General features: G+C 32.7%; 1 protein-coding gene across 3 annotated transcripts in view; it reads left to right on the top strand.

Moving 5' to 3' along the window:
- Nucleotides 1-17,423, top strand: part of UG (UDP-glucose pyrophosphorylase) — a 44,265-nt gene extending 26,842 nt beyond the window's left edge. For 2 of the 3 annotated variants that reach the window (XM_023053981.2, XM_023053997.2), the window contains exons 2-5: nt 15,428-16,270; nt 16,395-16,533; nt 16,599-17,008; nt 17,063-17,423. In XM_023053981.2, coding sequence (XP_022909749.1) covers nt 15,428-16,270; nt 16,395-16,533; nt 16,599-17,008; nt 17,063-17,170 — 1,500 coding nt within the window. In that variant the 3' untranslated portion in view covers nt 17,171-17,423. Of the gene's footprint in view, nt 1-15,241; nt 15,375-15,427; nt 16,271-16,394; nt 16,534-16,598; nt 17,009-17,062 lie in introns of those variants that run through there. The other variant, XM_023053989.2, reaches the window with a different exon arrangement.

The raw sequence follows: 17,423 nt of genomic DNA, 5'->3' as shown, positions 1-17,423 counted from the left end.
CTGGTCTCACCAGAAGCTTATTTAAGACATTGAAAGCACCAGTATCGTAATGTTCTCTAGAAGTCCAGTCTTTGCGGACATAATGATGCTCTCTCGCTCGGCTATCCCACAAACAAAGAAAACAGCAATATTTTGTAAAACCGTCTTGTAACCCAGTAACCACAGCAATTACCTGAAAATCATTGAATACATTTCTATGATAGTCAATACTTAAAAAGTAGAAGTTAGTAAATTTCTTTATTGCGACAATTACCTTTAAATCTGCACAAACTTTCCATTCAAATGGGTTATACTGAATTAGAGTCAAAACCTCTGATATGCGCACATATGTTTCTTTAACATTGACGGCATGAGCAAGTGAAATAGTTGGTAGTGTGTTTCCATTATGAAGTAAAGACTGTTTTTAGAGCTATCGATAAAAAGACGCCATTCACTTGAGTTATGATCTATTTTCAATTCATCAAACAGTCTCTGAACGTTATTACAATAACAAATAACTTGATCTTTCTTAAAAAATGCTTCGCCTCTGTTTCGATAAACAGTTACACGTGTTGTAGGGTGTATATAATTCCATTGCTGTAAGCGGGATGCCAAGTCACTGAGTTTTTTCTGTGACAGTTTATGGTTTATTTTGGCATCATAGTCGCTGCTAGATGACATATCTTCACTTTCTCCTTTACTCTGATCACTTTCACTGGATTGCATTAATCGGTCAGGAGGATTTGGTCTTGGTAAAGTTTCGCTGTGCGGAATCGGCTTTTTTGCTGATCTTACTTTAGGATAAACCAAACTTTTCTTTGTTTTTTTGTTTATGCCGTCTAGGTTTATGTTACAGAAATAGCAATCGGAATGATCTGATATCTGTGACCATAACATTGGAATACCAAACTGTAAATGAAATGTAGATCCATCTATTCAAAGTTATACCCAGGGTTGCCAGGTTACACACGTAGAATGTCGTGCCATGTCATAAAAAATCGTGAGATGTTGAAATTTGTTTAAAAATCAGTCAATTTTAATAATATGTGTTACATATAGGTATATGATTCAAGTAAAATAGTTTAAACAATGTTTGTATATAAAAGTAATATAATTTACAATAACCTACAATTCGAGTTGAAAATGCTATGATTTTACTTTGATTTTATTAACACTAATTGTATTTATGTACACATTTCATTCAACACACTCAACCCAAATAAAATTATGCAGGCAAGACACGTCATCGTCTCCGAGTTGACCAATAAGAATTACGTTTAAAATAAGCTTTATACAGAGTGTCCCGCAACGATTGTACAATACTGTATCAGCGTATTCTCTGATCGAAAATACACAAAAAAAAAACTAGTAAACATAGGTCCGAAAATGGACCATTTTCGATATATTCAAAGATTTAGTTTCATAAGTTGATATTCTTAACATCGTGAATTTTAATCTGTTTTTATAATAATTAATGATTACGATAAGTTGTCTAATCAACAAAAAATAATAATTCTTTGCGAAGTAATTATTTTACTATTTAATTTAATAAAACTATTAATTAAGTTCCTGAACAAACGATTGGCTAATAGTCACACCTTTAGCAGACTATTTCTCAGATTAAAAGCATTGGGAAGCGTAACCCACAGCCATTCCACGGAGAGATATTACACAAGGCCAGTGGAATTAGAAGAAGCAGTTTTGAGAAGAATTGATGAAAATGCCTCAACCAGCATTAGAAGAATTTCTGCACGAGAAAACATTAACAAAACAACCGTTCACCGCATTTTAAGGGAGCAGTTGCTTTATCCTTATCATTACAACACCGTTCAAGCTCTAACAGAAAATGATGGCGAAAAAAGAGAGATTTTTTGTAGGTGGGCCATACAGGAAGAGGTAGTAAACGTCGACTTTCTCATAAACATTGTATTTACGGATGAAGCAACATTTACTCAAAGCGGAATTTTTAATATTCATAATGCGCACGTTTGGAGCGATGAAAATCCCCATGGAATACTAGAAACTCATCATCATTCAGTGTTAATGTATGGGCTGGAGTTATAGCTGATCAGTTATTAGGTCCATTTTTTCTTCCAAAGAGATTGACAGCCGTGCTTACATACATTTTTTACAAAATGAGCTTACAGAGGCATTTATTTTGATGAATTACCTCAACAAATTCTAGAAAATTGCTACTTTATGCACAATGGAGCACCAGCACATTATGCACGCGCTACTCGAGCACACTTAAATAACAGATTTGGTAATAAGTGGATTGGCTGGGGAGGTCCTGTCCCGTGGCCACCTCGTTCACCAGATTTAAATCCGTTAGATTTTTGGTTTTGGGGACATTTAAAACAAATAGTCTATTCTGAAGACATTCAAAATGTGCAGGATTTGAAAAATAAAATTAGTAATGCATTTGACGCAGTAAACTTTGAATATCTGGAAAATGGTCCATTTTCGGATCTATGTTTATTAGACTTTTTGTCTATTTTCGATCAGAGAATACGCTGGTGAAGTATTATACAATCGTTGCGGGACAACCTGTATAATGAAAAGTTGTTTATTTTATGTTGCATTTATTTATTTATTATTCTCTTGATGTATGATCTCTTTATGCATTTTTTCAGTTATAGTTAAAAAAGTAGTTAGATATTTAACTACTAACTACTTGGTAGTTAGTAATCTAAGTACCATATTTTAAAAGCAGTTTAACTACCAAGTAGTTAAACTACTTTTTGGTGAAAGTAGTTAGTAGTTGTACTCCACTACTTTTTTCAAGTAGTTTGCCCAGGTCAGGGTGAAATCTTGGGTTTGTTTTTCTTCATTGTTGCGATGAAGGTGAGTCCATTTTCTTTCAAATGTATTGCTAGCTCATAACTTGAGTAGTAGTTATCTATTGTTACATTCCTGTTGCTGTTCAGAATGGTTGCTACCAGTCGTTTCACTATGTCCATTGATTTGTTTTAAACTGAAAATGGCCCGTCAGTGTGTTTCCCACAATATATTTCAAATCTAAAGTCATTACATCAACATGTTTTGGCATCTGCCAACACATACAGTTTGAAACCGTATTTGCCAGGTTTATCAGGTAAGTAAACTGTAAACCCACAGCGGCCTCGGAACGGTTGAAACATTTCGTCTATTGTTACAAATTTTGATAGGCAATAATTTCATGTAGATTGGTGTAAAGTTCCTTAATTTTTGCCAATTTATCCGTAGCCCTTCGTTGCTGCCGTGTCCTTTTATCGTCAAATCTAAAAGATTGCAATAAATATCTAAATTTATTTATTCCAAATGTTCCTCTGCAAATTATCATTCCAGTCCCGTTCGTTTTCTAAGCTCGAGATGCGTTAGCTCGGCTGCTTTTGTTTATTCCTAAAAGGAATAAAATTCGTATTAACGCCATTATTTCGAAGCGTTATCTTGCCATCGTGTGTATACATTTGTGTGTTCTACAATTCTGTCAATCAAGTTTAGATCAAAAAATTTTAAAAACATCCATTTCGGTTGACGCATCTTTTGCATTGAGTGTAGGTCCGGGCAAAATATTTACGATATTTTTTGACTTAATTTTTGACCGAAGAGTTTAGGCGAGCTAAGCCAAAAAGTCACTATTTTTTCCTTGTGCCAAAAAAATTTCGAAATCAGATGTCATCGTCAGGTCTTGTTCACTTTCGTCTCCTGATTGTTCGTCGTCACTTTAGCCCCCTCCAAAATAGTTTCTTCTTCACCTTTACTGTTGTCTATGAAATCGTAAGCGTCCTCTTCTTACTGCTCTCGCATTTCCTCATAATCCTAGACCCACACTTTTTTACGCAAATTACGACTGGTCGGACGTAGTCCAGATGTGCTTGCTTTAAGAAAAAAAGAAATGCATCAACCTGAATGTATTCCTGAGTTAGGCCAAGTACTCTTTTGTGCATAGCGAGGACTACATTTTACTGCAATTACATGATTTTTTCGCTAGCTCCATACCATTAGATCGGTGAAAGATTGAGGGTGGACACTTTTCTCTGTCTGCGATACAGTAACCATGTAATCCGGACAAAGAAAACTGAACTCTTCGGTTATACTTATAGAAACTTGTACTTACATTTTATGCGTAATACACACTTCACTATAATTAAAAACTTTACAACTTGTTTCACACGCGCACGGTACTAGATACCGCCGACGACACCTTTGCAGAAAAACGTTCAAAACTCAACTGTACAGGCATATTTTTATGCCACGTGGTACATTAAGTAGGCATCTCATTTAAAGAATACCTAAACATCTCAGGGATGTTTCCAAGAGAGAAGAAAACCGTTATGGTTTTATGACATAATACTCTGTACCGCGGCGCATGTAGTTAAGGGTTAAAACCCAACAATGACAAAATACACTTTATGAGTAGATAAGCGCCAGATGAAACCAAGCCCCGAGAGGAAAGGGAAGAATTTTTCAACAAAATACAAGAAATCACAGATCACTCCTTTACAAATGAAAAGATATTTAGTATGGGGAATTTCATTTCCAAAATTATCAGCAACCTCATCATAAGTGTTATGCACAGTTTTAATGAAGAAATATTAATAACAATGACAAAATGTTCATCAATCTGTGCTTAAAATGAGCTATAAATCAACAATACGTTCTTCTCGCATAAACAATAATATAAACTTGTATTTTCCAACACAAGGAACCAGAGCTTTATTATCACTTCAAAATTACCAATAAACAAGTCAACCTCAGTTAAATACTGACATCGGCCAACATTTGAACTGACCATGGTACTTTGCAAAAATAGGGATGTTTCATTTAAAAAAACAAAGTTGAACCATTTTCCGAAAAAACTAAAAGTGGAAAACAATTTTTTATGGTAATATATTTGGGCTGATAAAATATAAAAATTTGACGTATTTTGACTCATGACAATATCTCGAACCGTTTTCCCTCTGTTTACAATTTCCTAGATTTTAAAACGTGTATTCAATAAGCTGTGAACCACTGCATAATGATTGTTGATAATTACTTTACTACACATATTTTATGTAGTTTGTACATTTTGTATTTTTTCTGGAGTAAAATTGCCACGCGATAGAAGTTCTTTTGAAAGATGTTGATCTAGCCAAACTTGTGGATTCGGGCTTTCGAAGTGATAAATCCTGATGTCTTCTGAGAAATTGTCTCAACCATTCTTTCCCAGCTACTTTTCCTAAGTCAATCCATAATGCAGCCGTGCAGCCGTTAAAAGATACTCTTTCAAGGTGGATTTCTCCTGGCTACTAAAAATTTGTTTCGTGTTATTACTAGCTTCATATCGAAATACTGTGGCTTCCGATTCTTTATAGGATTTTACGTGCCTAATCAGCGTGGTTTTAGATATATTAAAGGATTTTGCAGCTTCCCTAATTGATAATTCCCCGCTTAAACATTTTTTCGCCGCCGCAATTAAATGTTGAGAATTTATAGGTGCTCTTTTGACAACCTGATTTGCTTCGAGGCATCCTCAAATATTTATCTGAAATATTAAACTTACAAGGGAAGTGTCACAACTGTGTCTCACCGATTTCGATGCAATTTGGTACAGTCATAGAATGGGCCAAAATAAGGTTCGCACATTTTTTTATACGTGCGGTAAAAGCCCCTGGGGCGAGTTATAGGGGTTGAAAGTTTGGAGAAAAAGTACGTTTTCACTTATATTTTGAAAACGAAAAGTGCTATCAAAATTTGGTAAATTGTAACTGATATTCATTTTAAAAGAGCTTTCTTTTGATGTGTCACACATATAGCAGAGGGTTAAAAAGGGCGAACTACCCCTATTTTTTTGGAATTATTTAAAAACCACCCTATCGATTTTGGCGGCATTAAGTATACTTCTAGTGCGTTCAAAAATATTAGTTAAGGGTTTTTTCCCATTCGCCCTAGATCAACCCCAGCGAAGTTACGGGGGTTAACATGTAAGCACTTTTCGTAAGAATGATGTGATAAAATTGTCAGGTATTTTGAAAATACTTTAAACAAAACCGTAAATTAGTCGCACAATAAAATGTTTAGTGTAAAATAAGGCATAATACACCATATAGGGGTTGTTGGGGTTATCCACCCCCTTAAAAATTAATTCTATCCCGGGCGTTATTTGTCGATTACGGCGAAATTTGGTACTGTGTTTGTTTTATATTTGAAGTAAAAATTTTTGAAAATGGTTATAAGGGTTACAAATTAGGGGTAGTTTTTTGTTTATACCTCGAAGATGAAAACTGCCATCGTAACTGTGGTATTGTTTTTTAAAAATCTATCTATCGATGTTCCACGAGGTAAACTACCCTCATTTTCTTTAAATAATAAATATAAAACTACTAGATAAATAAGATATTTTATTTATTTATGAGTTAAAAAGCAACTGACAAAAAAAATAGTTCAATATACCAAAGAAGTTTATTCTACATTACTAATTGACGTTTTTTATGTATTATATTAATTTTCAATATTAAATTTATTTTTATTCTACGTAGTGTTGGCAAAAATGAAAGTCGTGGAAAAAATGTTTTAAACATAAGGATTTTTTACACCATGCACATGTTATGACCGCTATATCCCCACAGATATCACACGTTGGCTTCTCACTCGAAAAGCAAACTTCCACGGGATTTTCAAAATGGTCTGGTCTCTCCTCTATATAGCCACTTGCAAACCATGCGTATTTAAAAACATTTATAAACCGAGGGGAAGCCAACTGGTTATGCGTCAACGATTGCAATTTTAATATGTTATCCCTCTGATGTAAATTGACATCATACTGGTAAAGAATAATCTGATCAGAGAATCTTCTAATAAAATTTTTCCATATTCTGAAACCAAATACATCTAGGGGCTGTATTTGACCTGTTGTCCCTGCAGGTATAGATAAATGTTTAAAATTAGTACCTGATGGAGTTATTTCACTAATAACTTCAGGACAATGGCCACTCCAAGAATCTAATAATAATAATGATTTAGAACCAGTATTTGGAAAATATACATTTTGGAGCCAATTTTTCATGTGTTCTGAAGTTAACTTTCCAGATTTTGATGCCAAAACGTATATATTGTCTGCTTTAAACATTGTATTTGCTACCCTCGGTCCAAAGCTGCCAGAGGGTTCTTTTAAAACAATAAAAAGTGGAGAAAGAAGTTTCCCATCAGCAGATATTACGGGTTGAATTGTGTAACTGTGCGTTGTAGATGACACCGACTGGACCACACTTTCTACGGTTTTAACTCCTAAATCGCTTAATGTTCTTCCCGAATGGAATTCCAAGTTAAAACCGCTCTGATCCGAATTGTAGGTGTTTTCAGGTCCATATATTTGGATTTGTAGCTTTGCCTCTTTAACGAAATCTTTTGCTAAAGTTTTTACTCGATCAACATTTCCAATTTGTTTTTGGGATAGAAATTTTGTTATTTTTCGGCTTACTAACCGATTTGCTTTCTTAAAACGTTGCACCCAGCTATGAGATGCTTTGAACAGTTGAGGAGATAAATTCTTTTCATTTCTAGCTTGTATAGCCCATCTGCGTATATCAATATCATGTAGTGGCAATTTATTATCTACGGCGGCTCTCGCTTGATTAATTACAAATTCGGTAATTTCTGCTAATTTTTCTTTGTATGTCCCTCTTTCTTCAATATATTTAGACCATCTGTGCAATTGGGTCTTTGACGTTACTTTTCGGTATTTGTTTTTTACGGTTTCTAGTTTCAAATAACCTTTCTTCCCACTTGTCCAGTAATTTACCGCCTCTAATTTGTACTCGTAGTCGATGTCATCCTTCAATGGACAATGAGCATCAGTATCTTCTACAAACCTGTCAGTTGTATCCTGGTCTTCAATAATTTGCTGACCGTCATTGATGCCATTGGATGAATCGAAAATTAATACAGTTTCGTCTTCAATTTGCATATTGTAGTCTTCCATACTTTCCATTAAAATACGCTGTATATTTTCTTTTAAACTAACTTCTGCTTCATTTACAGGAGTCTGGGGAATATTCATAACAGTAAAAACTGTCATTAGCAAATTTAAAACGTTTATTGGGTTTATTGTAACCATTGCTTCTGTCAGTTGCTCTGAAACTAAAATCTACCCACTGGGCACACGTTCTTTTATACTAGAAAAAACTATTTTGAGAAATGACCTTTAGCAAGCGGCACTAAAAAAACAAATATTGTGCCAACATTTTTTTGGTAGGTGTATTTTTGGCAACATTATGTAGAATAAAAATAAACTTAACAATGTTAATGATGTGATAGAGAATTTCTATTTATTCTTTCATTAATTTTCCTTTATTAATAAAGGAATTTTATAGAAGATAGGAAAAAAGTGTTAAATTAATGAAAGAATAAATTTAACATTGAACATAAAAAACGTCAATTAGTAATGTAGAATAAACTTCTTTGGTATATTGAACTATTTTTTTTTGTCAGTTGCTTTTTAACTCATAAATAAATAAAATATCTTATTTATCTAGTAGTTTTATATTTATTATTTAAAGAAAATGAGGGTAGTTTACCTCGTGGAACATCGATAGATAGATTTTTAAAAAACAATACCACAGTTACGATGGCAGTTTTCATCTTCGAGGTATAAACAAAAAACTACCCCTAATTTGTAACCCTTATAACCATTTTCAAAAATTTTTACTTCAAATATAAAACAAACACAGTACCAAATTTCGCCGTAATCAACAAGTAATGCCCGGGATAGAATTAATTTTTAAGGGGGTGGTTAACCCCAACCACCCCTAAATGGTGTATTATGCCTTATTTTACATTAAACATTTTATTGTGCGACTAATTTACGGTTTTGTTAAAGTATTTTCAAAATACCTGACAATTTTATCACATCATTCTTACGAAAAGTGGTTACATGTTAACCCCCGTAACTTCGCTGGGGATGATCTAGAGCGAATGGGAAAAAACCCTTAACTAATATTTTTGAACGTGCTGGAAGTATACTTAATGCCGCCAAAATCGATAGGGTGGTTTTTAAATAATTCCAAAAAAATAGGGGTAGTTCGCCCTTCTTAACCCTCTGGTATATGTGTGATACATCAAAAGAAAGCTCTTTTAAAATGAATATCAGTTACAATTTACCAAATTTTGATAGCACTTTTCATTTTTAAAATATAAGTGAAAACGTACTTTTTCTCCAAACTTTCAACCCCTATAACTCGCCCCAGGGGCTTTTACCGCACGTATAAAAAAATGTACGAACCTTATTTTGGCCCATTCTATGACTGTACCAAATTGCATCGAAATCGGTGAGACACAGTTGTGACACTTCCCTTGTTAGTTGACTTCAGTTGATATTTTCCCCAAGTATTGAAAATAAGTAGTAATAGTTCTAGTGTTAGTTCTTATTTTAATTCTTCATAATATTGTACCTTGGTCCGGTCCAAGGTACAAGACCTTTTGGTGACCCGAGGTACAAATTTGTATAAATTAAACTTTTCTGCGCTTTATAATTTTAGGTTATGCATTAAACAAAAATTACATGCGGATTCAACAAGCCAACTTACCCAACTTTGGTTAAAAGTAGCTAGGATATGCAAATATATAACATGAAAACGGGATGATAACAAATTACAGAAACAGAAAAATTTACTTTTAGTCCTTTTAGTGGACGAAATCACAAACACGTTGCGGAGCACTTATAGGGTTACACTACTGAAATAATGATATACTACCATCTACGGAATAGACATTGACTTAACACATCACCATAAACTAATAGAAATAGAGATGACGTAAGTTTTATAAATCAAATGACCCGAGGTACAACACTCTCCCCTACCTGTTAAATTGTTGTAAAGTTGGCAAAATTAACAGGCAGTTTCTTTTATCATGTTTTGAAATAAATATGTCACACTGACGTTTGTTAAAGGTTCGGTTATTCAAAAAGTCAAAAGTAATAAAATTAAAACAAAATGAACGCAAGAAAAAAACACTGCTTATAGGGAGTCGAACTAAAACGATCATTACTAAGGTGCAAATTGGAACTTACAGATTTGAAGCCTGATATCTGAGAACAAGAACTAATCATTCGTCTTTGTAAAATATTTAATGTATTTTAGTATTTTAACAATTTCGTTTTCTTTAATTCAAAATTATTTATCAGATTACTAAAACTGTTATTTACAATATATACCGTAATAAAGAAAATTTGCAAAATGCACAAACCGGAAGAAAAACAAATGGATATGGTTCAACAATTATTATTTAAGAGAACAGCTTGCGGTTGAAAATTTTCAAAATTTAATTAGAGGGAAACATTTTAACCTAATTGAACTATTATATTTTGCAAAAAGGGATATCGAATTCACTGGTTCACGACATTTATTATATGCACTAATTCGAGGCAATGGTTTTAAAAAAACAAAAATTAATAATAGAAAAAAAATTATGGGGAAGAAATCATGTGATTACAGATAAAATAAAATTTTTGATGCGTTATCTACAGTTAAAATATTCGGGGGAAGATATAACTTTTATATTTTTAAACGAAACTTGTATATATAAGAATGATTTTGAATTACGTGTTGCGTTGGGAAAATAAAAGTGAAGGAGCTTTACGCTCTTGCTATTACTTTTTCATAGCAAGAATACTGACAAAGATTACCACAAGACGATGAATTTCCAAATCCTTTACAACTGAGTCACCAAAAATCTAATTCCAGCAGTGCAACAGTTATCTGGCAAAAATGTAGTGATAATGGATAATGCGCCCTATCATTTAGTCAAAGAAAAGTGTTTTAATGCAATTTTTAATCGAATATAATGTAAATGTTAATGAACTCGAAGCAAAAGCTCATCTTTGGGAAATCATTGTGCCATTTTTGCAGCAAAATATAAAAAGATATGTCGTCGATGATCTTCTGCAGAATAATATTGAAGTGTTGCGACTTGCTCCTTAATGCAATTGAATAGTTTGGGCCTATTGCAAGACCTATTATAATAAACATGTCAACGATGTCCTTCAAAAAGAAAAATCGTGTCAGTAACGTGTCGCATACTGCTTTGTTAAATTGTACAGCAGAAGTATGGAAGATTTGTATAAATCACGTTGAAAACTTAATTGAAACAGACTGGGATATTCAAATGGATAATACTTCCTTTAAAGATCTTCCTCCATTCATCATAAACCTCGAAGACTGATTCAGAAGATAATAAACATGAATTTGTGTGATGAAGACGATGCATAAAAAATGTTTTGGAGTGTTTATTTGCCATTTGTTTACCTAGAAAAGGTGTTTTGTTCTATTTCATTCCTTTGTAGCACGTTTTTACAATAAATATGTACTTCGTTCAAATCGTATTTATCTAAAAATTTATTAGTATTCTAACCTCAACTATTTAGTTACTAAAAATCAGGAAAACAACATCAATTTTATAAGGGTCCTAAGTTATACTAACAGAAACCCTAAAAAAATTTACCTTGACAAACATTATAGAAAAAAAAAACGAACTATATGTTCCATTTTATGTGGAACAGTGCAAGTGCATACTAGTTTCCTAAAAATGGTTACTGCACTCATATATTGCGAGTTATATCCAGTTATATCCAAGTTATATGAAATTCCCGGTATGTAAATACAAAATTGCATGAGAAATTTCACATAATATGCATAAAACTAATTTATGTGTGTAAAATAAATAATCAGATGGTAAGGTTCAAAACAATAAATGTATTCATCTCCTTAACTTTTGTTCTATCTATGTGCCTAATAAAATCTAAAAATTGTACGCAAACAAATTATGGTGGCCATAAGCGGAAACTTTTATGGCCATAACAGCGGTTCTGGTGGCCATAAATGGAGAAATTGATTTACTTTTGAAAATTATTTTTTGTGTTTTAAAATACTTGATACGCAAGTAAAATGGGAGGTGCCTATATGCAACAAGAGCTAAGAAACACTATTTTGATTTTTTCTGGCATGTATTCCAATTTTTAACTAAGATACCGAATTTTAAAAGTTGAAGAGTACTAAATGTGGCCATAACTGGTTTCTCTACCCGACAAGAATGTTAGTTTATTTCAATTTGTTTTGTTCTTAGATTGTTAAAAAGATTATTGTTTTTAAAAAGTGAAAAAATGCATAAAAATATTCATAATCCACCTTTTCATACTACAGGTCACAAATTTATGCATTAATAAAATTTACATTCAATTGCTATAATTTAAAACAGCTTTAATAACGATTTTAAACACAGAAAATACAAAAAACCATACATTGCTGATCAAAATGAATAAGTGAATTAACAGAATAAGTGAGAATTAACATCCAAATTACAATAAAATTAACAATAAACAATAGAAAACTGTTAAAAATTAAAATTTACTGCAGTAGTGTGTACATGTAACATGTTAATTTTAATTATTAATTATATCTTTTGTAACGTTTCTGGTGATAACATTATATCGAAACATGTAAGTATATTGAAATAAAAAATCAGTAAAAGTAAAGATTATAATTTCATTTTAATAAAATAAATAAGATTTTTATTCGACATGAACAGATTATAAAACACAATCATAAAAAGTTATGTTTAGATCGATAATAAAGCATCAGCAAAATTGCACAAGAATAAGTTGAATAATATGTAAAAAATGCAATTTTTTAATAAAATTTATTTTTTACAAAATAATCAAATCAAATTAATTAACATATTAACCCTCATCCGCACTTTGTGTCAAATTGACACAATTTTCAAAATTAATTGATGATATTTTTGTTATTTACGGTCGAATCAACTAGATATTTTGGCTCAGTGAACGAATTCATATTTATTTTAAATATCCATTTTTGTTTTTGCCATAATTCTTACCTAGTAGCCGGAAAAAAAAGAATCCTTAATCCGGACTTCCTGTGTCAGATTGACACAGCGTAAAGTGACACTTTACTAGGTCCCAATTTTGACTTTGCAAGCAGATGTTATTGAACAGGTTGTCGTAACAGGTTTTTGCAATAAAAATTTCATTCTAAACAATTCATTTAGTGAAACGTTTAGAGAAATACGCGTAATATTTTTGGTTTGGTGATACACTTGAATTTATTATTCTACATTTACCAAATGGATGAATCGTGGTTTGATCAGTTTAGTAGTGATGACACTAACACCGAGGATGATGACGACTATATTCCAAGTGAAAATGAAGTTGAAGATGAAGCAAGGGATGAATATGATACCGACGATTCTGATGTTGACTTCATTGAACAAGAAACAAGAGAGGCGGCTGTTTTAGATTCAAATGTATTGTTTTTATCAAAAGATAAAACAATACAATATTCTAGACAATCAATGCCAATTGCTCGTTCTAATAGTTCTACCTCCTTTGCTCCTTTGCGATCTCCTTTGCAATGAATTGCTTGTGGTATAGGTCCAACACCGTTTGCTACCGCTCGTATATCAGGCACATTGTCTGCTTTCTTATTATTTATTGAACCATTTGAAAATACGGTCGTCGAAATGACGAATTTGTATGGCGTTCGTCGCTATAGAGAAAAATGGTTAGCTGTCGATGTAACCACAATGCGTGATTACTATGGATTGCTTTTATTAGCTGGTGTTTATCGTTCTAAGGGTGAATGTATTGAAGAATTGTGGAATGATAAACATGGCCGCCCAATTTTCGCTGCAACTATGGCAATTAGCCGATTCAAAGACATCAACCGTTGTCTACGATTCGACGATAAAGAGCAAAGAGAAAACCTAAAAGATAAACTTGCTCCTATTCGCTTTATTTTTGATAATTGGATTCAACGGTTGAAACAGACGTATATTCCGGGAGATTTTGTTACTGTCGATGAGCAATTGCTTCCGTTTCGTGGCCGTGTACCATTCAAGCAGTACATCCCATCAAAACCGGCCAAATATGGCATCAAATCAAAATATGCATATAATTTGCAAGTGTATACAGGTCGTGATAAAAATTGTGCTCGTGAAACAAATCAAGGGGAACGTGTTGTTCTTGATATGTGTGAAGGTAATTTCTTCGTATATTCTAGTTTTTTTTTATTTCGATCTTTTTCTTCCGTTAGGGCTAAATGGGAGAAATGTCACTTGCGATAATTTTTTCACATCGTATCGTTTGGCATGTGAATTGAAAAAACGCCAAATGACAATCGTCGGTACGATTCGCAAAAATCGAAAAGAAATTCCACCCATCTTGGTCAATATGAAAAGACGACCATTGCACCACACCGAGTTCGTTTATGACCACCATCTTCGAGCATGTATGTTGTCATATGTTCCGAAGAAACGTCGATTTGTTACTTTACTTTCGACGTATCATTCGACTGTTCGAATTGACATCAACGATTCCGCCAATCCTGAGAAGAAACCGGACATAATAAAATTTTACAATAAAACTAAGGGTGGCGTCGACGTGTTAGACCATATGGTTGGTACGTATCGATGCAAGCGAAAAGTAAATAGGTGGCCTGTTGCACTGTTTTGTAGCATGCTTGACATTTCTGCTTACAGTGCTTTCGTTTTATTTACCCAATTGAATACCAATTGGAATAGTGCAAAAAGAAGTTTTCGCAGAAGATTATTTTTGAATGAAATCGGCCAAGCATTATGTTTTCCTTATATGAAGCAACAAAACACCAGACCACGGGGTACAAATGCGCTGGCTGTTGTAGATAGCGTCCGCAAGCAATCAAATGAACAACCATCAACATCGGGTGCTTCAAATTCGCAAGATGCACATGTATCATCACCATTATTATTGGAACACGCACCATCGATCAAAAAAAGAGCCCGTTGTCACATGTGCGCATCTCGCCCAAACAGTAACCTACACAGCATTCGCTGCGACAAATGTGTGAAATACGTTTGTCCAGCTCATCGATTTACTGTTTATGAGGATTGTGTAAAGTTGATTAGCTAAATGATTTTTTGGGTTATTCTCCATTTTGTATATGAAATTTGTATGTATTTTTTTCAATAAAATAAAAAAAAGTAAAGAAATATCTTTATTTTCATCTATTCAAATGCATTCAATCAAACCAATCATAAGAAAAATAGACAGACAATTGTCTGCCATTGTGTCAATTTGATACATGAAGTCCGGATTTGGTTCTAGAAACGAAGTCCGGATGAGGGTTAAAGTTAAAAAATATACTTTTTAAAAATGACACAATAAAACATTAATAACCTTATTTTTCCTTTTGTAGACAACGTCAATAGTCATTTCAAACTTATGACATTTCTTATCAAAACTATCATTTTGTTAACATTATTTTTAAATTTTAGGAAAATTCTCGGTAAATTCTAGTGCATACAAATGATTTACTTCCATAGAACTTATGCGGTTAATCAATATACTATTTTCAAAAAATCAACTCAGATTCGGAGAATTGGTATTCGAAAAATTCTCAACTTAATTTTTCATTTTTATTTTCTTTTTGTTTAGATACGAGCACGAGGTGGAAGCGGTTCAAGAGAATTTAAAGAAGCAACCAAACGAGATGCCTTAAATCATTTACAAAAAGAATTGGAAAATCTAGTGGCAACAGTTTCAGCAGAAAAGAAACAAGCTACGATAACGGAGTTAAATGGATTCTCTACGTTATTTAAACGATTCCTCGATGAACCAACGGCCACAATTAATTGGGATAAAATACAAAAACTACCATCAACCGCCGTGCGCGATTACGAATCTTTAGAAAAACCTCATGAAAACAATGATGTTAAGGCTATGTTAGAAAAATTGGTCGTCATCAAATTGAATGGTGGTTTAGGAACATCAATGGGTTGTCACGGTCCCAAATCGGTGATAGCAGTTAGAAACGATCTAACATTTTTGGATTTAACCGTTCAACAAATGGAACATCTCTACAATAGCTATCAAGTTAAAGTACCCTTGGTGTTGATGAATTCGTTTAACACCAACGAAGATACGGGGAATGTTATTAGAAAATATCAAAATCTTAATGTTGATATACACACCTTTAATCAATCTTGTTATCCGCGTATAAATCGAGATACGTTAATGCCTGTACCGAAAAATTGTGATGTCGAAGGAAATCTTGAAGCTTGGTATCCACCTGGTCACGGCGATTTTTATCAGAGCTTTTTTAATTCGAATTTATTAAAGGAATTTATTAAACAGGGAAAAGAATATTGTTTTATATCAAATATTGATAATTTAGGAGCTACAATTGATTTAAAAATTCTTAATTTACTTCTACGTAAAGATAAAGAGAAGATTGAATTTGTTATGGAAGTTACTGATAAAACTAGAGCTGATGTTAAAGTAAGTTTTATTTAATAAATTTTTTATCCATAAACTTTTTTTTAACTTTCCTGGCAATTAAAGAAAGGTTATGCATTCTAGTAATTTAATTGATTTAAATATTTTTGTCTATAATTTTTTATAGGGAGGAACTTTAATTCAATATGAAGATAAATTAAGCTTATTAGAAATTGCACAGGTTCCAAAGGAACATGTAGATGATTTCAAATCAGTAAAGACCTTCAAATTCTTCAACACAAACAATCTATGGGCAAAATTAGATGGTAAAATTTATTAAAACACTTATATGATTAACTGAACAGTAATTAATTCTTTTCTTATTTTTTAGCAATTGATAGAGTGGTCCAAGGAAATAAATTAAATCTAGAAATCATTGCGAATAATAAAACTTTAGCTAATGGTCTTAATGTTATTCAATTAGAGACGGCTGTAGGAGCTGCTATGAAATGTTTTGAAGGTGGAATTGGTATAAATGTGCCGAGAAGTCGTTTTTTGCCCGTCAAAAAAACTTCCGATTTAATGCTTGTTATGAGTAATCTTTATACATTGAAGAATGGATCTTTAATGATGTCTCCTCAAAGAATGTTCCCGACGACTCCACTTATTAAGCTCGGTGATAATCATTTCGCAAAAGTACGCGAATTTTTAAATAGATTTGCTAACATTCCTGATTTAATCGAGTTGGATCATTTAACTGTATCTGGAGATGTTACTTTTGGAAGAGGAGTTCAATTAAAGGTAGTATTTATGATCTTAATGACTAGAATAATGCTGTAATTTCTATTTTTTTAGGGAACTGTTATAATTATAGCCAATCATGGAGATCGCATTGATATTCCAAGTGGTGCTATATTGGAAAATAAAATCGTTTCTGGTAATATGCGAATATTGGATCATTAATGGTTTACAATATTAGTTTGGTTGGGTGCTGTTGTAAATTGTATATGTTATATAATTGAACATATTAACGCCACTAAATGGTTCCTTCTTAAGAAAAACATTGCAAAAGTGTATTCAATTAATTGCTGTTTTAGCAAATTCTGCTCTAAATCTAAATGTCTATATATTTTTATGTCAATAAACTATACTTATAAAAAACGATGTGATGTAATGAAATTTTATTTTTGAAATAAAAAATATGTAATTTACAGAA

The sequence above is a fragment of the Onthophagus taurus genome, chromosome 7 (assembly GCF_036711975.1).
Source record: "Onthophagus taurus isolate NC chromosome 7, IU_Otau_3.0, whole genome shotgun sequence".
Classification (NCBI taxonomy): domain Eukaryota; kingdom Metazoa; phylum Arthropoda; class Insecta; order Coleoptera; family Scarabaeidae; genus Onthophagus; species Onthophagus taurus.
This window is presented reverse-complemented; position numbering and strand designations above follow the sequence as displayed.